Raw genomic sequence first — 26,894 nt, 5'->3', positions numbered from 1 at the left:
CTGTTATGGACGACGAATGTTTTGGAAGTACTATCGTACTCCTCTGCCACCAACGAACTAAGAACTGGAATGATGGAAAAGACGTCACCGATGCGTCTTCAGGCGGACCGGTTAGGACGCCATAGTAAGGACGGTGATAATTATGGTTGATACCGACACAGAGTAAATGAAAATAGTTCTTTTTTCCAAAATTTTATAAGCTATGGTGGCTGATTTGGAACGCCATTGTGCTCTCATAATATAATTTTATTCAACTCGTTCAATAAATTCGGTATTGAACTTACACTCATTCAATATCCTGTATTTCTTTCGTCTAGTGCGGCATTAGGATGAAGACTTCCTGCCCAACAGTATAAAAACTGATATGACTGATAAACAAACAGTCGTACCTCAGAACATTTTTTTCGTGGTCAATCTATGAACTCGCCCCTGCAGTGAGGACACCAGCAATAGGGTAAGCATGCACCTTCAGCTAGGAAAAGTATTTCTTGTAATTCTTCGAGATGAAAAAAATACAACTATATAACAAGGGAAGTAATAACTGAATAACACCCTCCTTTATCTTCAGGATTATTTCCCTTGCATATCTATTGGCATATCTGTTAGTCTTTTTTTAGCTGTATTATACCTGGGATTAAGATAACTAGTCATTTTAAGTCCCAGATTATATCAATGTTAATGTTGCCTAGAAACATATTAATGAATGTTTCTTAAGAATTTTTAAAACATAAGAGGGGGAAAACGACATTAAATATACCAGGTTTACTTTTCTTACACCAGGAACCTGGGGCATACAATAACTTTCATCCCTGCAGGAACATATATGTACGTACGTATAACACATACCCAGTAACCCTGCTTGCAAAAGGAATGTATAAACCTCAATATTCAATTAAGTAATTAGCTAAATCTCGGAAGACCGATTAGATCATATTTTATGTTATCGATACTGGTACTCTTATATTAATTTCTTAATCCTTTCATGCTGGTAACGCTGTATCTTTTAACACTGAGCTGTATTTAAATTTACTGTATGAAATATCTGCTTGATAAATTTGGAAGGATTATTTAATACATTTATTTATATAAAAAGAACATAAAATAAAAGTGTACTGCATATAAAGGTTCTTCTCAATAAATGTTTGTGTTTGGATGTGAAAATCTTCTTTAAAAAAGCAACATAAATAGTTTAAAAATTTAGGCCATAGCAGAGACATAGATATATTATCTATGTCTCTGGCCATTTAAACTGTAACATCAAAAAAAAAAATGTCTAAATCGATTTACTGTACAATTATATACAATCCGACCCACACTTAAATTATCTACTGTACAGTACAGTACATAATTGTGTGAGAATTTAATATCTAAAGTATTCCCAATAAAACTTTGGTTGTTATTATAGTAATATAATTTAAACTTATCTCTAGTCACACTTGAACGACACGCTCTTTAAACTCCGCCCACTATCAGGTTCAGTGACCTCATTCGGAAATGAGGACAGCCTTTAACCCGGAAGTGATGCTGGCTTGTATATTATTGGAGCAAAACAAAGAAAAGATGCTGAGTGCCTTTGATATTTTCTCGCGATTTTAAGTAGTAGAAAGATAAACGTGTGTGAATATGTATTTAGGTCGAGCAAAGAAAGCTATTGATCAGTTGGATCAAAAGGAATTTCAAGAAAAGGAAGCTAAACATGCGGAACGCGAGTCGTCGAAAAGTGAGAGCATAGAAATGACAGAGGAATTCGCTCCGGAAGAGTTACCGGATGGTGCATGTTTTCGTCTAAAGAGTGTAAATGTGGGAACCGATGACGGGGCCACGGCAGCAAGACAGGCTGAGGTATTAATTGTCATTTATTCTCCCATTAAATTAATTGGAATGATAGTATTTTTAGGCTGATAAAAGGTTGTTATCGATATTTTTTGCGTTGATATAATTATGTAAATTTTACCCACCAGCCAACAAAATGTTGCTAAGTGTATTAAGATGATAAGATGAAAAAATGTAACTTTTTTATTTACTTAATAAATGCTTAATATGCAATTACGTGAAAAAATTATTTTGAATTGATGTTATTCATTAATTTCTCGGCCTGTATTATTCTGTTTAGTTTGTTTTGTATTGTTTTTTTGAATCTGTGGATCACTTTGAATACATACATGTGCATGACAGTTTTTGAGAATTCTTATGATATGTAAGGAAAATCAACACATTTTTTTTTTAAATAGAATGATATTTATATTTCACTTTTCATAAAAATTATACAAAAATGTATATGTTAAAGTTAATCTATACCTCACTACCTGTAGTGTCCAGTGTTTTATATGAAATGCCTTGTTGAAGCTAAGCATATTTATTGTTTGGTAATTATTCTGTGGTTTACTGTTAAGTACTTATAGCTTGTGTTACCATTTATAACCTTATGCTGAAGTACAGGCAGAAGTAGGATATTATCATATTATTAGTGAGTCCTTAGCATCCTTATACATGTACATAGTGTTAATAAACTTTATTTACTCACACTCACACTTTTATGATAATGACCAATTACAATGGTTTTAAATGTTTAATATTAGAATGATTTCTTAAAAAAAGACCTATATGTAGGACTATGTTCACACATACTTTATATTATCTACATGTATATATATATATGACTGTATACATTTTATTAAAAACTTTTAATTTATGAAGTAAATTTGCAAAAGACAGGTATTTTATATTGGTAACAAGTGTTACTAAACAATATATACATGTACATATTTAAAGACCAATTTGAAGTTGTAAATTTGGCAATTTAAGCTTCTAATACCATAGATCAATATTTGTTACTATTAGGACAAGGTTGTGAAAATGAATACCAGAATAATTATGACATATTTGTTGTTCTTCTCATAAAATTTACTCTGTACATTCATTGAATACCATTACTTCCAATGATAATTAGAAGTCATTTGAAAAGAATTTAAGAAAATATTGTATAGAAATTATTGGACACTATATATATAATTTACTTATTATCTCAGTATAAAAGTATAGGATATATAATTGGATATTAGATTTAAAACCCATATTATGAATGTATATCATACATGTAGCATAATTATAATATAGGGTTTAAATTATTATTCACAGTCACTCTTAGCTGATAAGTAAAAATATACTTAAAACTAAATAGCTGAATACATATTTTAAACGCCTCCAGATACCTTAGTTATAAGCCAAAAAAGTATATAATATACATGTGCAAAAATTTGATTATGCAGTTGACACTATCAAAGAAAAGCAAGTTTGTTTAAATTTTCAATTTTGAAAATTTTGCTTTTGACTCAAAATAGAAGTACCCTTGAGGCAGTGGGGTTGCCTTTAAGGGTTGAGGCATAAGAATCGCTGCCACAGTTTATCCCTGCCTGATAGTAAGAGGTGACTAAATGGGTTTGAATTATTAGAGTCTATGCATCTCTTAGCTCCAGCAGGTGAGGTGGTTTTGACCTCACCTGAGTTGCTTTAAGCATGAAACACCCAAGGTTAGTCAAAGTCATCTTTCCTGTCTCGGCGCCAGATGACTGTAATTGTGTTGGTGCACTGTAAAACCAAAGAAACTAAACCAAACTAAACCAAACATAGGAGAATTGTAATTTTTATGCCCCAACATACATGTAATGGGTGTTATATAGATTTGCCCTTTTTATGCCGTCCCCACTCCTGCTGTCCGTCCGTCTGTTGACTGATAAAACAGATAAAACTTAACAGTAGACACTGGTATTTGGGAGCATCCTTAATTTGGGAGTGTCCTATGCACACAATTCTAATTTAATTAGAAACTTATGAACGAATACATTTACATGTAATGTGAATTGCATTGACATCTCACTTTTATTTCTACGCAAATTTCATCTCATGAAGTTTCTTAAAGAAACATATTGATAAAATTTCTTTTGTTAAAACAGCCTTCTACATTTTTTCTCTTTATTTGGTTTTATAGGTCTATTACAACCATTTCCTGTAGGCCTGCTTTTAGAATCTTTTATTGTCTTTATCTATATAAGATCATAGAAAAAAAACTCCACCATACCATGTGATTGTCATATACTTTATGAGAAGTTCTTAAAGACTCTTTGATGTTCTATGAGATCAGAGAAAAAACAACTGCTTGGAGCTTAATCAGCTTATAGAGAGACAAAAGAAATGATGTCAGGATTGTTACAAGTAGTTTTCATATGACAGTCACCCAACTATTGCTTTATTTATATTTATTTTCGAAAAACAGTTATTAATCATTATCAGGTCATATTTAAGAACATATTTACAAACAATATTGTGAGTAAAGTCTGATTTGTCATAAAGATTATAGTATTTTATATATTGTATTAAAAAATGTTGCGGTCATTGCAGGTTCAAGCACTTGCATGATCAGTACATTGTCACTACATATGTTTTCAAATACTTGATGATGTTTTGCTTTATAGACTATATAGGGGCTTTATATGGCTGAGTACGGTAATAAATGTAAACTTTTAACAGCTGGGATTGGAAATGTCAGAGTTGACTTTGCGACCAGTATAGAGCCAGGCCAGCCTGTAAATCCATGCAGTCTGACCAGGCTCAGTGGTGGCAAAATCAATTGTCCTTATTGCCCAGGTTGTCCTACAGCCTATACAGACAAGTGGAAATTTACAATTATTTATAAATATTATACCTCATATGGACAAGTTCAAAATATTTCAGATAAAAACGGACAAGTTAGTCAAAATCAAATTTTTCCAGCCCAGATTTTCATTATACTGTTGGCAAGCAATTTCGTCAACTAAAGTAAGTGACCTGGCAAATAGTTAAAAATACAGAACTGAGATATTTGAAAATGTTTACAAATTATTTTCCCTCATTTTTCTGTGATAAATAAATCATTTAAATATGGAAAAAAATCTGGTGCCAGTCCCCACAATGAATCTAATAACCACGTCTTTAAGTTGTGGCCTGGCAAAATGACATAGATTTTGAAATTGGATACAGCCAATAAAAAAGTGCTTAAGTTCATTTGCATAATACTTAAATGACTGTGATTGCCTCATATAGTTATAGAAAACATAACATCAAGATAATCTTCATAATTAACTACTTAACTTAGCATTGTGAAACTATTTATGGCACACATTTTCATTATCAGGAAAATGATTGTGGACAAAGATGCGTGATGGAGTGGGCAGTACATAAATATACAAATGTAGATAGACATATTATGTCCACTGAAATGACATTTTCTTGCAAATTACGCTTTATTAAGTAAACAAGTGATAAAGAAAGTGTGTGCGTTATTATCATTATTATCTATTATCGTTTTTATATGCAATTATTTCATCTCATCTTCAAGATTTAGACTTGTGCATTACTGTTATGTCAAATTGGTATCTGTCAGAATCGTAGAAATAAGAATAATTATTTGGTCTGGTAGAAATGTATTCATAAAGTGTCTTGCTAAATGCACTTTCGTGTAACTATGACTTAGAATGTATATTGACCAATGAAAATCCGGATATATATTTGAGACAAAACTTTAGAATCTATTGTATAAGGCCATGTACTGGAACATCTTTGAAGATTCAAGCATCTTGTCATGCAGTAGTTAAGGATTAGCTAGAAAAGATTAATTCAGTGTATAGGCTTGTACAGCAACCAATTAATGACGCTAAAGATTAACAAATTTATACTTTTTTGAGTTTTCTTAAAATTTTGGAAGTGTATTGAAATATATGAATCTGTAAATATATATTATTGTATGAAAGTATGGTTTCAATATGACAAGTAGTTTGTAATTTCAAGGTTGTCAACCAACAAAATATTACATTGAAAGGAAAACATGTGAGGTTATAATATTCCTGACTATTTAGTTTGATGCTTGCTCATATTTACATATAATGTTATTATTAAGTACACCTTAATGGATATAGAAAAAAAAACAAGCTATCAGCATTATTATAATGTGACAGTGTCAAGAAAACATCTGCAAACCTTCATAGAAACACCCTCAGATGAACCTGTCAGGGATATATATATACAGTTTTGACAAGGTTCAGATGCCAGACCATTATGATATGTCAATAATAAAGTATGTACAATGTTGGTTAGCTTGCCAACAGTAGAAACAATAAATTGTGTATATACTATTTTATTAGCTTGATGATATTCCATTGTCTATTATATACTTGAAGAAGATAATGTTGATGTCTTTAATACTATTAGTATGTAATGTACAATTGTATTAGGTTTCATTTTTTTTAGGGATGAATGAATGAAAAGTTTGGTGTTTGTTTGCTTTTTTCAGACCTTGAATTATAAACAATCCATCTATATTAACATTTTTGTGCTTTAAGCTAGCTAGATATTGGTAAAAAAATGAAGATCAGTTCACTGTTGTCTTTTTGTTTTTCTTCAACAGTAATACATGTATATATATTATTAATGTAACATAATTATCAGACAATAAGTATGACAATATCCAGGTAAATATGTTATCAATAAAAATATTACAGCTGATATTTGGATTCTTGAACCTTTTATTCTACAAAGAAAATGCAGAAATACCAATTAAGTTTGGAAAAGAATTTAGCGATTACCTTGGATCTACATGTAATGTCCTTTTTAATGAACCTTGGATGCATGTTTTATTTTATATATAATGTTCCTTGTTTAGGTCTTCTTTACCTTGGATTTTCTCTATAAATCTTGGTTGTTATTTGCTTTTTTCTGTGACAATTTAGTTGATATTAATATGTCTAGCTTTATTTGTACGTTGCTGCTGTTTCAAATGGTTCATGTGGAGAAGTTGGCAGGCACTTGTGGAGAAAATTAAATTAATGCTTCAATGTAAGGATTGATTAACAGTTGTAAGGAAAATCATGTTTTGTTCATGTGTATTAAATAACAGAGATATTCTTTGTTAAAACTCTTTTGAGAATCAATAATTATTATAATATTATAGAAACATCATAATTTTACCATTTATAAGTTTCGTTAAAACATTTCATTAGATAAATAGATATACAGTAAACTTCACTTATAGCGAACACGGTTATAGCGAACTTCCGGTTATAAGGAACAATTTATTTTGGCCCGAATTTTGCCCTTCTTTATTTAATATAAAAATATACGGTTATAGCGAACACGGTTATAAGGAATTATCACATATAAGGAACTCATATTTTAGTCCCAATTTAGTTAAATGTGCATAAAATTACACTTTTATAACGAACTCCAAATATCGTCTATTCTTAAATATATCCCGCATTTTCAACTTTCGTTTTCATTGGCACGGAATAAAACTCTCTGAATGTACCGTTTATTGTTGTATGTAATTCAATATATGAAAATGAATTTGTATAGAAGTATGTAATAGTTTTCTATTTAGGATATTTTTAGCTTGAGTTTTTGTCACAAAAATGAAACGGTAATTCCCTTTATTCTATAATTTCTTTTCTTTAATAGTTTGCTCGAGTAAAATAATTATCGGTTTTCAACATAATCACGCATGCTTGCAAACATAATCCATAGAAAACTACAAAGTATGCTTGATTGAAATGAAAAGAAATATATATGTTATTAGTTAAAGTCACCCTTGAAATATAATAGAAGATATTCAATATAAAAGGAAGAAAAATGAAAAATCTTGTTTATTCTTCTCATTGAAAGAAAACAAAAAGCACAGTGTAGTGAGTTAAGAAACAAAATATGATGTTTTATGAAAAATTGAGAAAGGGAGTAAAACTAAAACTGAAATAGCAAAGGATTTTCAAATTCCAAAATGTACGCTCTCGGGTATTGTGTCTAAAAAAGAAATAAATGATTAATTATTCTTAATCAAATGCTCTTAAAAATGGTGGACAATGTTTAACAATCAGTTCGTTATATGTAAATCTCTGTTCGCTATAAAAATTCCTGATACAAGGAACTAATTCGCTATATGCTTACAAGGAACTCCGGATATAAGGAACAGATTTTGAATGTCCCAATGAGTTCGTTATAAGCGGAGTTTACTGTAACTTTATGACTAAACTGAACAAAACATAATTAAAAAATACGAACTTTAAAACAAAATACAAAATGTAATATTTAATGAAACAAGAGAATACACAAATACAGCTGAGAATTGGAGACTGAAATTGTTGTTCAAACTATCTAGTAAAGTTGTAAATAACTAGGTAATCAACATGACAGGTGACGAACTGGAGGTTAACTTAGTTGATACATTCATTTCCCCTTTAAATTTTTGATTCATGACATGGTGAATAGGTCATCTGTGAATAATAGTCGGATCTTAATACCGTCCCTACATGTAGTATAATACAAAAATAAAGTTGTATATGTGTTAATATCAGTGTTATGATATATTGACACTAATTTTGGTGGCTGTTACAAATGAAGAAGCTAAATTTTATCGGTGCCTAAAAAAATGCCTTAAAAGTGTAAAAAGCTTGAAGATGTATATATCTGCTGCAAAAATTATTCGTTGAATTGTAAAAGAGATCTTCCAAAATGCTTGTATGAGAGAAATAAAGTATTATTTTTGCCTCAAAAGCCAATTGCACATGCATGAAATCAATTTGCTTAAATTTTAAAACCTACTTTAAATAGCAGCATAATATTTTTATTCTGGAATATTTTATTCTGTTTATGTACAATATTCATGTGTGTTGAGTAACTGAGACATTTTATGTTACAGCTCTTTTGAGAATGGACCATTAGATTATGGAGACAATACAATTTTATTGTTGATATAAAAATTCTGTAAAAAATGATTTCATTAGATATAGCTTTATACTCTTTAACATACTAAATTTGTATAGCAGTCTTGTCCAGTGAGTGCTAACAATGAGCTGAGGCATCAGTCTCAATTGCAGCTACCGCTTATCCCTGCATGATGGTAAGAGGCAAATAAATGGGTTTCGATAATTTATTATTCAAGTCTCTTAGTTCCAGCACTGGTCTGGTAAATTTAACCCCGTGTGTTGCTTTGAGCTTGTAGCCATAGTCATCTTTCCTGTTTCGGTGCCATATGACCCTCTGGTAAATTGTGTTAGTGTGCCTTAAAACCAAACCAAACAAACAATTATAGACTGATACAATTTACAAATGGTCAGTCTGCCTGGATGTGAATCTGATAGCTGGCAGTGGCTCTACACAAGTGGCATCCGGTCAGGCCATTTTAGAGCTAAGGGGTTATCATACGTTATTCATATGGTACAATATGTAAAAGATTTCTGTTTTAAATAAACATTTGATAAAAAAAAGCTAAAATTGATCATTTAAATTTTTAAGACATCAAAAATGCTCCCATAATCATTTAATATAAACATGTTTTAAACTTTAGTAGATCATTAACACCAACGTAGCCATCTATATTATAAATGGATATCTTTAAGCTTTTTTTTTGCAACCATTGCTTTTAGATTAATGAAAAAAAAACAGCTTGAAAAGTTTTAATAACTCCTACATAGTGAATGAATTGACCTAGCATTTAGTATTATATAAATGTATTGATGCTTGCTGAAATGCTTTCCTGTTATAATAGAAAATTTTACTTTTGATATTTAAATTAACATAATATGATTTAAGTACTTTGGTACAAGAGTGGTTTGGGGTTTAAGTGGGTGTAGTTGGAGAAGTTATAACTTCTATAGCCTGCATTTAACATAAACAGTCAGGGGTTCAAACCGATTGATTTACTGGTAATTTTGGTCCATAATTTTATGCATATACATGTATAATTATTATCTGTTAGTTATTTTCTAATTACTTGAAATTGATGAAAGAGTTTGAAAAACTGACAGACCAGATTGATTGTTTAACATTAGAGTCAGATCTGCCATTGTATTCATTCAGTACAGATATTTTTCCATGTTTTAATTATAATATGTCTTTAATCAAACTATTGTCAGTTTTTATAAATGGGTTAAAAAAAATTTGGGCATTATAATGAAATGCTGTTTTTTTTAACGTTTAAATTGATTATTTCCTTACGAAACAAAAGAAACAGAATGTGTATGTTTTGTATATCCCGGCATCGTAATTTGTCCGTATTTAAACAATTTGTGTTTAGCCGACAGCTAGATGAGATGACACGCACAATTATTTAACAATGTAATAACTGAACAAGAAAATGGGGTTAAAATAAAATCATGTGAACAGGGTCCATTTTTATCAGATCATTGTGTTGTCAAAATTGTGACTGAAATAAAAAAGGAAAATATCAAAAGTGAAACAGTCTCGTTTAGGAACTATAAAAATATTGATAAAGATGCTTTCTCAGAAGATCTGAAAAGTCTAGAAATTGAACAAATAGACATAAACGAATATGTATGTGATTTTGAGAATAAAATTCAAGTTATTTTGGACAAACATGCCCCAGTCACAGAGAAAACTCGTATTACTCGTGCTCCAAAGCCATGGTTCAGTGATTCAATTCTTGAAAAGAAACAATCATTTCGGAAAGCAGAAAAAACATGGAAACGATACAAAAAACCCGAGGACTATCATTCATTTCAAAATGCCCGGAATAAATACTTTATGGAAATTAAAAAAGTGAAAAAGCAAACATTCAGCGAAAAAGTTTCGGAGTTTAAAGGCGATTCAAAGAAATTATATAAATTTGTGACAGAAATTACCGGAAGTAAAGTACAAAATCCTATGCCGAGCGGCGAGAGTGACAATGCTATTGCCGATTCGTTTGCGGACCATTTTATGAACAAAATTTCTAAAATCAGAGAATCTTTGAAAACTTACCCGAACTACGAACCTTCGGTCAAAAATGTGGAAAATCTACCAAAATTCGACGAACTTTCCGAAGATGATGTGAAGAAAATCATAAACAATATGCAATCGAAATCGTGTGAACTCGACGTATTACCAACTGTCGTCTTGAAAATGTTTTTGACTGAATTACTTCCGTTGATAACTAAATTAGTGAACCTATCGCTCAGTCAAGGCATCTTTCCTGAGAAATGGAAACAGGCTGTAGTTCGACCATTGCTTAAAAAAGTTGGACTTGATCTGATCTATTCGAATTATCGCCCAGTCAGTAATCTTCCGTTTCTTTCAAAAGTTATTGAAAAAGCAGCCCTATTAGTGTTAAATTCACATGCTGAAAAACATAAACTTCTACCCACAAATCAAAGTGCTTATAGAAAAAATCATTCCTGTGAGTCTGCGCTTCTGCGTCTTGTGAACGACCTTCTCGGCGCAATGGAAAAACAGGAAGTGACTGCTTTAATCGCCATTGACTTGAGCGCCGCGTTTGACACGGTCGACCACAGCATTTTGATCGACGTGCTCAACAAGCAATACGGACTTACCTCTACCGCATTAAGCTGGGTTGACTCCTACCTTCACCCACGCAGTTGTCGGGTTAATGTAAACTCGGCATATTCGACGTCACGTGCACTGGAGTGTTCTGTTCCTCAAGGATCCTGTCTCGGGCCCTGGTTGTATCTCGCCTATGCAGGTACACTTTTCGATGACATTCCGCCGACGGTCACACTTCGTGGCTTCGCAGACGACCATACTATGGACAAATCGTTTTCTCCAAATATACAAAACAGTGAAAAGAATACAATAAGTGATTTAGAAAACGCTGGCGAAACAACGAACAACTGGATGAATTCTAATAAGTTGAAAATGAACACCTCAAAAACCGAATTCATTATGTTTGGGAGTAAGCAACAACTTACCAAATGTGAAACTAAATCTATCAAAATTGTAAACGATACCATCAACAAAGAAAACTGCATTCGATATCTTGGTGCTTTCCTCGACGAAAATTTGAACTTCAAAGAACACGTAAAGCGGAAATGTAGAACTGCCATGATAAATTTTATGCGGATCAAAAACATAAGACAATACCTCACAAAGGAAGCGACAGAGACTCTTGTGTTATCTTTAGTAATGTCTCACTTAGACTACTGTAACTCCATCTTATACGGTATCGCAAACTGTGATTTACAAAAGATGCAAAGGATTCAAAATATGTGCGCAAAGTTAGTTCTTTCAAGAAGTAAATATGATAGCTCTAAGCAAGCTTTGTTCGATCTTCACTGGCTGCCAGTAAAGGCAAGAATAAGTTTTAAAATCTTAACTTACATGTTCAATTGTTCGAAGGGAAACGCACCAGATTATCTTACCGAACTTTTAGAAAGCAAATCTGCAAAACGAGTTCTCAGATCATCAGAATGTGTTGACAATTGTTACAATGTTCCTTTCAATAAGAGAAAATCTTTCGCAGACCGTAGCTTTAGTTACATTGGACCTAAACTGTATAATCAATTACCGACAGAAATCAGAAACAGTAACACTATAGAAGCATTCAAGAGAAATCTTAAGACCCACATGTTCAGGGACTATTTCAACTTGTTTTAATTCAAAAGTGAAAAAGCGCAAATGACGTTTGAAATTTTAAAATTCATAGCTGTGATATGTAGTATATTCTAAAAGTGATTTTTCAATGTGATATTAGTAATCTTTTATCAATTTTTTATTATTCTTGATGCATGATATGTTCTTAACTTGAATTGATACCATTTTACTCATTTTCATTTAAAATCATTCAATAATTTCTTAATATCTGCTCATAACACTGTAACCATTTCTTAATAGTATTTTATTAGAAGTATTTTATTATCATTATTATTGCTGTACAACGCCATTGAATATGAATGTTTTGTAAAAATAGGCGTTTAAGTAAATAAAAAGTTTCAAGTTTCAAGTTTCAATGTTTGTTTGTGAAAATTTGTGTACGAGAGGTGTTGCTGTATCCGTGTCATCCATTAATGTTACGATGTTTTAATACAGTATTTTGTCATGGCGAATATTTTAAATTAAGTTAAATAATGGTGTAGACTAAAATTGGGACAAAACTCAGTCCTGCCTTTCCATTCTTTATTAAAAGGAAAACATTTTAACGTTTTTAATGAAAACTTATTATAAATCATTAATTAGTTGTGTATTTTTATGACCGTTTTATTTAAGTTTTGATTCTGATTAAAAATGATACAATGTCATTTTTTAACTGATGCATATAGTCCATATACTCACTCCCTATTTAAAATATATATCAGATTTATGATATAAAAAGATTTTTGATTTCTGACACATTCATTGTATAATTACTTGTTAAACCACATTATTTACGCATTGCTTTAATAGTGTCATACAATTTTACAATAAAAGGGAAAATGTTTGATCTAATTATGATGAGAATGAAATTAGTTGGCCCAAGGGGGGTCCTAAAGTGTCGGCAAAGTTAACAGCCAGTTGTTACCACAAAGGAACAACTTGTGATCAACATCTTAGATACTTGGAGATAATTGTAATCTTATTGTAAAGACCCTTAGGGGAATTCTAACTTTCTGGCCAGTTCAAATTGCCCCCTTAAATTGTTTACATATGTACTTGTACTTGCATTGTAACTTTCTTGCCTTTATCAGAGATGTAGATATTAACCATGTCTCTGCCTTTATGTCATTTTATAGTTACATGCTTTCCAGTGCTTTATGAAAATCTTAAAGAAGACACTGTATAACTAGAACTAACACACTTCTTTATCCTGATGGCAGATTAATGGAATGGCCTTAGCCAGTAGTTCAGTCTCACCAGTCTGCTGATTGCTCAATAAATGTTTTGTACATGTATTTTTTTATTGAAATCCATTAAACTTTATATGGACTGTCCCAAGTTTAAAGCAGGGCAAGTCCATTACATAAATTTAGCAGGGTTACGGAGAGGACTGCCCCGGCACAGAGAGGAATGTCCCAGCACAGATAGGACTGCCCTAGTACAGTCTCGGACTGCCCCTGAATGGAGAGGAGTGCTCCAGTACTATGCTAAACTTTTATGAATTAAACTTGTTTTGCTTTGTTCAGGCTTTCTACTGGTCCCTACTTTTCCTACTTTTCCCTACTTTTTTCATTTGATCCCTACTTTGCCCTACTTTTTTCTGAAATAGCCCTATTATCCCTACTTTTTCATTTTGAAACGAAATGAAAAAAAGAAGATATTTAAAATGGTATTTCAGTTGTATTTTCAGTTGCAATAGTTGAGTAGTTAAGGTGTGTTAGTGTCTCCTTGTGATGTCCATCCTTGAAAGACTCATGGTCAGAGCTGCAATACTGGTACTTGTACTGCAGTATATACTGGAGCAATTTTGCAAGTACTGATACTGAATTACTCTTACAAAATTTTGCTACTACTCAGGTACTGGTACTGCATTACTGTCTTAAAAAAGTGGTACTGCTACTGCATTACTAGGCAGTATTTTTGGTTTTGATAAAAATGTCATTATTTTTACTCATAAAGTAAAGCTGTAAATTCCATGTATTATTTTATTTTTGTGAAAAAGTAAGTTATCAAATCTATAAATAATTTGCTGCAATATTCCTTCAAATGTTAACATATTACTCATCATAAAAAAGCACCAAAGAAAGTAAAATTAAATTGAGATAAACAGAGTCAATAACTCTTTACTGGTAAAATATCCTTATTGCAATCTTATTACTTTGTTTTTACTAGTAAAAACAAGAGCAAAATAAACACTAATTAATTTCTTCTATTCTAAATAATCATATTTCAAGTGATATTGTTAGCACCATAAAAAGTTATTTACTTTGGTATAAATTGAACAGAGGTGTGAAGGTGTAAAAGGCAACAAAAAGACTGGTGGGTTTAAAATGTAAGATTATTGCATTGTATTACAGTTGACTGGTTACAAAACAATAACATATGACATGAATATATGATGATTATTGTTTGTAAAAAGTATGTTTGTTCATTTAAGTTGTAAAAATGTAATGGCAACTTTAAAGTAAATGATTTTATTTCTTTGTGGAATAATGTTTGCAATTATTTTGAATGACACTGTGTATTTATTCAAACACTCGATGAATATATGAAAGTATTAGTACTGGTACTTAATTACTTCCCCCAAAAAAGTACTGGTACTGCAGTACCAAGCTAAAATCAAGTACTGGTACTGGAAATGGTACTGCAAAACTTGGCAAGTACTGGTACTGGTACTTAAGTACTACACCCTTAGTACTGATTCAGCTCTGCTCATGGTTTCTTGGCAAAACATTCAGCAACATTCTGCCTATGAGGTGCCTGTCTTTCAAGCATGGACTGAACTGAAGATACACACAGCCTGATGTGGTCTCGGTGATGGTATGTTTTGCTAATTCTTAACTAAAACGGTAAGAAATTCCTACTTTATCCCTAGTTTTTAACATCAGAAATCCCTACTTTGCCCTACTTTTTGGTAAAAAAATGCCCTACTTTTTCCCTAGTTTTTTTGGTAGAGGCAGTAGAAAGCCTGCTTTGTTTTTGGAAGTTATATATCTAATGTTTCTGTGAGTTTTTGATATCAAAATGCTGATTGAAATAAATGTTACCGGTAAATGATTGATCTCGGATAGATTGTTAATGTAGTGCAGACTGGCCTGGCTTGTTACTGGTGATTCAGGCAAGTTGTTTTCCCTAGCTTCTGTTCAAAGGGTTTAAGATCAGTTACCTTTACCTGTTTAATATTTCTTACATTGCTTTGTTCACCTGTTCTATGAAATTCTTCAGTTTTATCAAATCTTTTATTCTGTACTTTTTCTGCATCCTTGTCTAAAATAACACATACCACAACAATTGCTCTAATTTCTGATCTGAGCTCCTATGATTCTTTGTCCAAGATAATTAAAATAAATATGCTCCAAGTTTTCTGGTTTCGTCTGCTTTTTGCGATTTGTTTTTTCTCCAGAACTTCTCCTGTGAAATTCTTGTGTTTCTTGTAATAAAGACATGGTAATATTTACATAATTCATGCTTCTGTATACTGCACAATTGCATTATTAATGATTTTCAGTAATTTTGCCATATTTGCATATTTTTTTAGGAATATTTCTACATATTGAGTTCTTGAGAAATTCAGTCAGTTTTATATTTATAGGAATGTAAATCTAAGAAGGCAGATTGTCGAAATGAATTTGTAAATTTACAATGGAATGATGTTGTTGTAAAGCTCAATAAATGTATTATTATGTTTAGTTTGATTAGTGGTTTTAGCTCAATACTAAGAGAGCGGCGGGTTTGTAATCCTGTTGTGGCTCCGTGGTCCGATCCTCTTGCCAGGCAACTCGGACTGTTGGCAGCAACTGAATCTACTACCCATGGGACCAGTCCAGAACAAGATCTATGTTGTCTGATGATGGTCTGCACTGTTGGCTATTCAGTTTAGACATATGAAATTTTCCTTAAAAATGATAAATTGTTTTGTTCAGTTTAAAAAGATTGACAAGTCCATATAAGATATTTAACTTGGTATTAGGGTTTGATTGGTGCAATCTCCTTTCATTCAGGAAGAGATCATCATATTGACCACTGACTTCCTCATACACCAAGACAGAAGAAGAGAGAGTGACTGTTGTTTAGTAGTATTGTTATTATTATGATGTCTTTGTCTATAGATGCCCTATCTCTAAATAGAGCCTTGTTATGGCAGATTACCAATTGATTGTTCACTAATTGTAGATGATTGACATGTGACTACCAGATATGATAACCGATTAACTGCTTTGTTTGTGATAATTAATCAGATTGCTACACGCCCTGTGTCTGCTTTAGGGTCAACAACATTATAATTATTCACACTTGTGTTTATAATGGGAGAATGTGGGAACATTGTGACATTTTTAGACTTTGATATTTTAAAAATTGAATTTTCCTTTGTGCATGATTTTCTTGTATGATGTAGCATTTATTAATAAATTATCACATGGCTCTGACTGCCATTAAATTCATTGTTCTTATTTGAAAGTGTACACCACAAAAAATGATTTTTCTTTTATATTTTTATTGAAATCTTGTGGTGCTTTGATAATTAAGTAGATTGCACTGTACGTATGCATTGTATTTTAGCAGTTTTTGTCTTCGTAAGTGGAATCAGCAAGGATTCAAGCTTCATATATTTGTTAAGTATATGACTGTGCATAATATCAACTCTATACATATATTAGACCTACTGAAATGATTAGCTCCGGAACTTTTTTACGATATTTATTTCATTTCAGTGCTTAGGATAAATGAGCCTTCTTGAACAGCTTTTAATTTTCGAAAGTAAATTTTGAAATACATGTCTATACAAAAAAAAAAAAAAAAAAAAAAAAAGAAAAAAAGATCACTTCTTTCAAGTTTTCATACAAGTATATTTTTGGTTAATTTAAATTTTATTGTTATGCACTAATACAATATTGACAGTAGGAATTAATAAGCCCACATTATAATAGACAATTATAGATTATCATACTCTATTATTAAATATACATGTACGTCTATTACACTCAAGGATAATACGAATGCTAATGAATCATTGTAAATCGCCGTATGCCGGTTAATATGGTTTAAATATCGTGATGACCTGAGGCTGCTATCGCTTTGTTTTGACAGTTTTTGGATACCTATTTTTAGTATATTTTCATCGTGTGAGAGGATGTTTTTCCCTTGTGACATCATTATATTTGATAAGATTTCAATGTGTCATCTTGAATCAGGGTCCGTAATCCTTGACTATTTTTGCTAACTTATCAAAATGCAGTTTCTTTGTAACAATATCATTTGCAATGCCTTATTAAAGACAAGATAGGGTATATTACTGTAATGTAACTTCATTAAATGTGATACAGATAAATAAAAGGGGAGGGGAGAGCAACACATCCAAACACCGAGTTGTGATATATAAGAAATTTATTAAAACTACTAGTTTCGATATTAGCTTCAATACTGTTATCAGGTTCTTCAAAACCTGATTATAATTTAGTGCATGCATTGTTTGTTTGTGGAAGCAATTCAGCAGTTTTCAGTACCAATCAATTAAGCAGTAAATACTCACTGTAAAAGAGGTAATAGGTTTGTGAAGTGTTCTCACCTGTGATGAGTCAAGTTACTCCGAGAGTTTCCCACCTGGCAGTTTCAGTTAAAGGTATATATATCATGTGATCCAGTACAGTTCTTCCACCAGTTCATCTAGTGGAACTGTTCTTCTTGGCTTTAATTCACCAGGTCACTCAGTTGAACTGTTCTTCTTGGGTTTAACTCACCATGTCTCCCAGTTGAACTGTTCTTCTTGGCTTTAACTCACCAGGTCACCATTTGAACTGTTCTTCTTGGCTTTAATTCACCAGGTCACTCAGTTGAAACTGTTCTTCTTGGTTTAACTCACCAGGTCACCCAGTTGAACTGTTCTTCTTGGCTTTAACTCGCCATGTCTCCCAGTTGAACTGTTCTTCTTGGCTTTAACTCACCATGTCTCCCAGTTGAACTGTTCTTCTTGGCTTTAACTCACCAGGTCACCCATTTGAACTGTTCTTCTTGGCTTTAACTCACCAGGTCACCCAGTTGAACTGTTCTTCTTGGGTTTAACTCACCAGGTCACCCATTTGAACTGTTCTTCTTGGCTTTAATTCACCAGGTCACTCAGTTGAACTGTTCTTCTTGGCTTTAACTCACCATGTCTCCCAGTTGAACTGTTCTTCTTGGCTTTAACTCACCAGGTCACCCATTTGAACTGTTCTTCTTGGCTTTAATTCACCAGGTCACTCAGTTGAACTGTTCTTCTTGGGTTTAACTCACCAGGTCACCAGTTGAAACTGTTCTTCTTGGCTTTAACTCGCCATGTCTCCCAGTTGAACTGTTCTTCTTGGCTTTAACTCACCATGTCTCCCAGTTGAACTGTTCTTCTTGGCTTTAACTCACCAGGTCACCCATTTGAACTGTTCTTCTTGGCTTTAACTCACCAGGTCACCCAGTTGAACTGTTCTTCTTGGGTTTAACTCACCAGGTCACCCAGTGGAACTGTTCGACTTGGCTTAAATAAAAAGCTCAAGTTCAGAGCTACCATTCAGTCCAAAGGAATCAGGTTGCAAGAATGACTTATCTTATTGCCATCCGTGCAGCCCAGCCAAGCTCGACACTGTTCGAAATATGAGATCAACATGCTGACATGACCTGTAGGCATTTACATGTATAGGCACATTGATAGTCACTTGAAATTGCTTCACTCGCATTCTTCATTTCTTTTCAAAATAAAAAGCTGTGAATGTATGTGCAGTTGGTCACAGGCACGAGTATCGGACCTGGGAAGAAAAAATATGACCAGATTGATAAAAAAAAACCTATGTTCATCTTATAAGTGTCAAAAAACCAAAAAAAAAATGTAAATAATGACCACCTTTAAAAATATACTATAAGTTAAGAGAAGGCCGGAAACTCCAGATTCGAGCCTACGAGCAAGGGATTCATTTCCCGGGCCGTTGTGAAAACAATTGGCCAGACAATTAAAAAAAACTTTTATCACTATTTCAGGTTTATATTAAGCTTCAAAATGAGACCAACCCCAAGTCTCTAGCCCTTCCCGTTCATGAAATATCTATCAGGAAACGAGCGAATTCGTGCTAAAAATCCTTGGTAGACAGAATTGCGGCACAACAATTCGGTACGTAAACATAGACTAATACATGTATGTCAGCTGAGTACGGGTCAAAATCACTTGAATTTACTCAATAATATTACTAAATACATTAAGTTGGACCACTCACAAGCGTCATAAGCATCTGATACACGCACGATTCGAATTTCAAACCTTTGCACGGTCTTTAGATTCCTTTCTACGCCATTGTCAATCAGCTGTTCGATATTTTGTAACGAGTCTTCTGATTGGCCAATAGCAACGAAAACCGCAACGTTTCACACAAGGATGCCTAATGGCGTAGAAAGCGATTGAAAGACCGTGTAAATGTTTGAAACTCGAATCTCGTGTGTATCAGATGCTACTGACGGTTGTGAGTGGTCCAACTTAATGTATTTAGTAATATTATTTAGTAAATTCAAGTGATTTTGACCCATACTCAGCTGACATACATGTATTAGTCTATGTTTACGTACCGAATTGTTGTGCCGCAATTCTGTCTACCAAGGATTTTTAGCACGAATTCGCTCGTTTCCTGATAGATATTTCATGAACGGGAAGGGCTAGAGACTTGGGGTTGGTCTCATTTTGAAGCTTAATATAAACGTGAAATAGTGATAAAAGTTTTTTTTAATTGTCTGGCCAATTGTTTTCACAACGGCCCGGGAAATGAATCCCTTGCTCGTAGGCTCGAATCTGGAGTTTCCGGCCTTCTCTTAACTTATAGTATATTTTTTAAAGGTGGTCATTATTTACATTTTTTTTTGGTTTTTTTGACACTTTTAAGATGAACACAGGTTTTTTTATCAATCTGGTCATATTTTTTCTTCCCAGGTCCGATACTCGTGCCTGTGCAGTTGGTAGTAAAAGTTTGGGCATACCCCTTTATAAAGATGTTATGTTGTGTTGCACAGTGATGTGATATGACACAAAATGCTTACAGTCCTAGATATTAACGGCTGGTTGGTACTATAGTAATGTCTGGTTGTATAACTATATGGAAGGATCATTATTATCGTGGAAATTGTTACTCTGCCAACATGGCTTATCTGTCAATATCTGAACCTCCGTCTGCCATGTCTTAACAAAGGATATTCGCCAGGAAAACATATAAATTTATGATTAACTTACTACTAATCTATAGGGTCTTTCACCTTTTTTTGTTTATTTGTATTTTATTATTTGCTACATTTTATATGTCTGGCATGTTAGTCTAATTTCTATGAGTTTCTTTTCTTATCACTGAAAAATAATTCAAGCAATTGTATACACGCAAAGAAAGTTTACACACACTTTATGATTTACAGTTTACTTAAAAAACTTATCTATAATATTATGGGATTTTGTTTTAAACCCATCCCCCATCTGTTTTACCATTGTTTAAATTTTTTCCCCTCCGGGTTGGGGGCAAAACTTAAATCATTTCCCCAGCCCACTTGGGGGTTTGAACCCCATCGGAACTTAAAACAGTGTTCTTTCTGTACAAAAGGATTATTTTAAAGCTTTAGAGGTTGGTGGTCTAAAACTCGGGTTGGGTTTGGTTTTCTGATTATAATGAAAGGGGGACATAAGGTACCCTCCCCCAAAAAGTGGAATGTCCCCCTTTATGCTTCCACAGTGTCAGTTGGAATTAAAATAAAACCGCGTCATAAACAAAACCCAAAACTAGGGGGTTTCCGACCGCATGGTCCAGCCACCGGCATCCGCCAGTCTGATCGGGACCATGCTTTTTGTATCAGTTTCTTTACCTGAAATGGGGTTTTGGTAAGAGAAACAGCGGGGACCTGATCAAACTACACAGATCGCGGGGTGGTCTGCACTATGTGGGTTTTGTCATACGCGATAAAATTTTAAATATCCCAAGGATCCAACACATGTGGGGGTTTTTACAAGGTTATGAAAAACTAGTTAGTATTTCAAAAAGTCATAAATTTACCATTTTAAATTTTTTATTGTTTTACATGTGTAAATCCATTTATGAGACTGAATCCTTTAAAAAAAACTATTGATTTGAATGGTTTTAAAATCTTTTTCAGTATAATCCCCTCAATTCATTGGAAAATCATTACTCTTTTTTAACGGCATCTATGATAGAACACTTTGTTCCATTGTGCCGCAGAAATATTGCACTTCCTGTTGGTGGGTGTAAAATACAGGAAAAAATGTGACCTCGATAAAATATAGATCTATATTAATTATGAATTTGTTTTATTGATTATAAATATGTTATTATATATAAGTACACTTCACTTGAGTTTAAATGTAGAACAATTAGGATTGTTGGCATATTACTTTATTACTTGTTCTCAAAAACCCCTGGGTCTTTATCGTCAAAAAAACATTATTAAAAAATAGATCTATATGTGTATTCCTTGTGTGACCCTTTTCTAAGGTTGTTAAAAAAATCCATTTCATGCATAATTGGATGCCTAATACTAAGAAATTACTAAAGCTCTTCTTGCTATTTTCTCATTTCAGTATATTGGTTCATTTTCTCATTTCAGAATATTGGATCTTTTTTAATTTAAGTACATTGGATCATTTTCTCATTTCAGTTCATTGATTCATTTTCTCATTTCAGTACATTGGGTCAATTTCTAATTTCAGGATATTGGATCATTTTCTCATTACAGTATATTGGATCATTTTCTCATTTCAGTACATTGGATCATTTTCTTGTTTCAGTATATTGGATCATTTTCTCATTACAGTATATTGGATCATTTTCTCATTTCATTATATTGGATCATTTTCTCATTACAGTATATTGGATCATTTTCTCATTTCATTATATTGGTTCATTTTTCTCATTACAGTATATTGGATCATTTTCTTGTTTCAGTATATTGGATCATTTTCTTATTTCAGTATATTGGATCATTTTCTCATTTTAGTATATTAGATCATTTTCTTTTTTCAGTATATTGGATCATTTTCTCTTTTCAGTATATTGGACCATTTTCTTATTTCAGTATATTGGATCATTTTCTCATTTTAGTATATTGGATCATTTTCTTATTTCAGTATATTGAATCATTTTCTCTTTTCAGTATATTGGACCATTCTCTTATTTCAGAATATTGGATCATTTTCTCTTTTAGTATATTGGATCATTTTCTTATGTCAGTATATTGAATCATTTTCTTATTTCAGTATTTTGGATCATTTTCTCTTTTCAGTATATTGGACCATTTTCTCATTTCAGTATATTGGTTCATTTTTCTCAGTATGTTGGATCATTTTCTTGTTTCAGTATATTGGATCATTTTCTTATTTCAGTATATTGGATCATTTTTCTTATTTCAGTATATTGGATCATTTTCTTATTTCAGTATATTGGACCATTTTCTTATTTCAGTATATTGGATCATTTTCTCTTTTAGTATATTGGATCATTTTCTTATTTCAGTATATTGGATCATTTTCTTATTTCAGTATTTTGGATCATTTCCTCTTTTCAGTATATTGGACCATTTTCTCATTTCAGTATATTAGTTCATTTTTCTCAGTATGTTGGATCATTTTCTTGTTTCAGTATATTTCTGTATATTGGATCATTTTCTTATTTTAGTATTTTGGATCATTTTCTGTTTTCAGTATATTGGATCATTTTCTAATTTCAGTATATTGGATCATTTTCTCATTTCTGTATATTGGATCATTTTTCTCATTTCAGTATATTGGATCATTTTCTCATTTCAGTATATTGGATCATTTTCTCATTTCAGTATATTGGATCATTTTCTCATTTCAGTATATTGGATCATTTTCTCATTTCAGTATATTTGATCATTTTCTCATTTCAGTATATTGGATCATTTTCTCATTTCAGTATATTGGATCATTTTCTTGTTTCAGTATATTGGATCATTTTCTGTGAGTGGTGAGGACCAGACAACAAGAACAGAATTTGTACAGAGGCAGCTAGAAAGCATGCATGTAAGTATGATTTATACAGTCCATATGAAATCATATGCATTACATGTATATAAATAGACAATGCAATATGTAAATTATTCAAATCCATGCAAATGTTTTTTGGATACATCATTCATTGATATGTCATCTAAATGTAGAAACACAATTCTGCCAAGTGGGTGACACGTCAGACATAAACTTTAAGAATCCCTAGACATGTGGGTTCAAACTCCATTAGTGGCAAGGCATTGTTTCCTTGAGGAAGAAACTTTACTGTCATTGCACAGTACTGGTTTGTTCCTAGTGTGTTTATAAGCTTTTAGCTTCCTACACAATCCAACTAAAATAAAGTCTGTATCAACAAAAAACAATTGTACAATTTTATAATTATGTACATGAAATTGTAAAAGTATTATCTGAAAAAAGTTATAAAAAAAATTGTATAAAAAATCCTTGCTTTATTTTAAGGAACATTATATTTTTAGATCCATGTTTTATGCCATTATGATGGGTATGTGATATTTATTGAACACGTTCAATGACTTTTTGTTATAACATACATGGATCATTATTTGCAGAGGCATAAATTCACAGTCTAAAAATATATCACAAAAAATTCATTGTTTTTTAAATCAATGTAAAAGTACATTTCAATCATTCCATTCATAACACATAATTCAATTACTGGCACATGCATATAGAAATTACTTTATTTTTCAACTGTCAAGGAAAATTGGAGTTTCTTTATGAGTGTCAGTTGTCGGCTGAAATGACTGATTTAAGTAGTAATTGCATTTGCAGGCCTTGTAAATTGTCAGAGAATTGAGGCGTAGGTGAAGCGTAAAAAATACGCAGGCTATTTTCAGTGGAAATGCGTCACTATGATTTTCATCTCTGTTCAAACTGATTCTATTTAAGATATGCTGTGTGTGATCAATGCTAGTAACCTTTTCTATTTACCGCAGACTTTTTCAGAACTTTTGAAGAAATAGTATATAGTAGTAATGGAATATTTATATACCAGAGTGACGTCTGAGATATTAGTCAGACTGGCCTGAATAATGAATATAAGATCTTTTGATCGGTCTGTATATACTGTTGGTGGATATACTAAAGTTTAGTATTTAAAAAAAAATGTAACTTTGTGGCTTAGAGAACATTAATGTTGTCTGTTGCTGATTTTTTAACCTGTATAAAATAGAGTAAAAAGGACTCCCTATATAATATTTAAGAAAGTACAAAACGTCAAAATTGAAAATGTTGCCGGCTCGGTTTGTCATTAAGCCAGTTCATGAACGGTACTGTCAAGTGCAAACTACGTCCATGCCTCCATAGCACCAGCTTAAGCAGAATTCAACATTTAAACATGAAAATGGCGAAATTTTGAATTAATGTATTAGATCTCGAAACATCAAATTTTAAATTAATGTATTAGAAACATCGGCAGATGACATTGTGTTCATACGGCAGTAACATCATTGAACCTCAAATGTGACAAGTTCGTGCCATTCCATGAAAAACGGTATATGGTCCCCAAGTAAAAGAAACTCTACTCAATTTGGGTGATGGATCTGCCCAGCTTTGAATTTGGACCAGTCTAATAATAATTCTAAGTTCACTAGTGATTGCTATGTTGAAATAATAAAACTGGCTTCCAACAGTATCAAGCTTTAAGTCAAATCAATAGGTGTGTAGAGTGGTAAAGTTCTAAATTAAGGGTTTAAAGGGAAAATGATTATCAAAATAAAAAATGTTCAGAGGATGTCTGTGGCTGAGTGGTTTGGGTCATTCACTTGTAACTAATGGCCCCTTATTGCTGTGGGTTAAAATCCTGCAGTTATTTCAAGTGAGGAAGCTGTTCAGCAATTAAGCTTACGGAAAATTGTGGTGCAACTCTTGCCTGAAATAATGCCTATAAGGTCTTCCTTCACCTCCCAAGCTGGAAAAGCACCAAGTACAAGCATGTGCAAGTCAGTGTGATTTACACAAAACAAATAAAAACAAGAACAAATGAAATGAAAAAAGTGAAAACAAAACAACAAAAGATTGAGCATCTAACTGTAAGACGTCTTATCAAGCTATGCATATATAGAACTGCAGACTCAGCTATTTGATGGTAACTTGCAGTTGAGTGAAGTCATTAAGAGATTGTTGTTGAAATACTCAAGTTCAAATTCAGGGCAGGATCGACCTATCACATCACAAAGCACACATTTTTGGAAGAGCTATTAAATTTCTGTTCAGACAATTAAGTTAAAATGTTTATGAAATTATTTAAACATTGACTACCTGCTGTTACCAGGAAGTAGAAACACTGTATGTGTTCCTGCATGTTTTATGTCCTAATAATTGGTACTGCAGTTTTCTGTACAGGAAATATGACATGAAGAAATCAATGTAAAAACATTGGCTCTCGTAAACGCGCGAAGTTGCTCCTTGATCTACTTTTCTGATTGACTATCTGTCAAATAAATGATCATAGCTCATCCCCCCAGACTCTGTATATTACCATATACATGCAACTCTTGTAACATCATTCATTGACCCGACATGATAAAATGAGTGTTCTAGAAATAGGACATGATGGCATGTTGATACATTATTAAGCCACTACAGTTTTGTAAAAATTCATATGGCAACTCTTTGTTCAGCTGAAGCAACTTAAACCAAGAGTCAGGCGCTGGAAGTCTGTCCATTGTTGCCAAGTGTGATTGGGCACTTAAGTAAAGCCACAAACCTTCTGTAAGCTAGTTGGATCATGTAGGTCACACGAAACAATTTAATGTCCCTTGCAGGATTTGAACCCTCAGCAGTTAGGGGCAGGTGAGTTGCATTCAGCCACCATTACCACACAGCAGTGGAGGACGGATAAGGATTTATTGAGTCAAATAATAGCATTCAAGAGCCATCTTTATATACATGTTATGTCCTATAGCTATCCATTTAGCAGAAATAGAAGCAAGTTGGCTCTAGGGTTTGAGGGTTTGCCAATTTGAATCTGACGTGTGGCAATCTTACTGTTTCCTTGGTTACAGTTTGATTAAAGGCCTTGTTTCCAAAGTGGTATCTCCGGCTATTACTGTCTCATTTACAGAATATGATGTGCAACATTGACTAACATATATGCCTTTGTTTTGAAAGGGAGAGTTTATTTATTCTTGTGTATTCATGAATGATTATATATGAACAGAGATATATATGCTCTGAAATAACCATGAACTTTTGATAGTCTTCTAATAAAGTAGTAATAAACTATTGTGTTTTTTCTGCTGCCTTAAGGCATTTTTGCAGACAAACTGAAAAATACAGTCTGGAATCTGTATATAAATTTATGATAACATGATCTGAAGAATGGTTTACCCACCAATATAAATTCAACTCTAGAAATAATAGCCACGTGGAACTGAAACTTGCATAAGCAGTTTTTATAATGCAAGATCTGTTTCTTAGACAAATATTTCTCTTGCATTAGTGTTAATTTACAAAC

At 32.5% G+C, this 26,894-nt stretch overlaps 1 protein-coding gene across 2 annotated transcripts in view; it reads left to right on the top strand.

The window, feature by feature from the left end:
• Window positions 1-1,502: 1,502 nt before the first annotated feature.
• LOC132749712 (tensin-1-like) overlaps window positions 1,503-26,894 on the top strand; it is a 95,574-nt gene continuing 70,182 nt past the window's right edge. Inside the window, exons 1-2 of one of the 2 annotated variants that reach the window (XM_060739586.1) lie at window positions 1,503-1,842; window positions 23,348-23,428. In XM_060739586.1, the coding sequence (XP_060595569.1) occupies window positions 1,624-1,842; window positions 23,348-23,428 (300 nt within the window). In that variant the 5' untranslated portion in view covers window positions 1,503-1,623. The remainder of the gene's footprint in view (window positions 1,843-23,347; window positions 23,429-26,894) is intronic. The other variant, XM_060739587.1, reaches the window with a different exon arrangement.

The sequence above is a fragment of the Ruditapes philippinarum genome, unplaced genomic scaffold (assembly GCF_026571515.1).
Source record: "Ruditapes philippinarum isolate M1 unplaced genomic scaffold, ASM2657151v2 ctg73_1_1_1_1, whole genome shotgun sequence".
Classification (NCBI taxonomy): Eukaryota; Metazoa; Mollusca; class Bivalvia; order Venerida; family Veneridae; genus Ruditapes; species Ruditapes philippinarum.
This window is presented reverse-complemented; position numbering and strand designations above follow the sequence as displayed.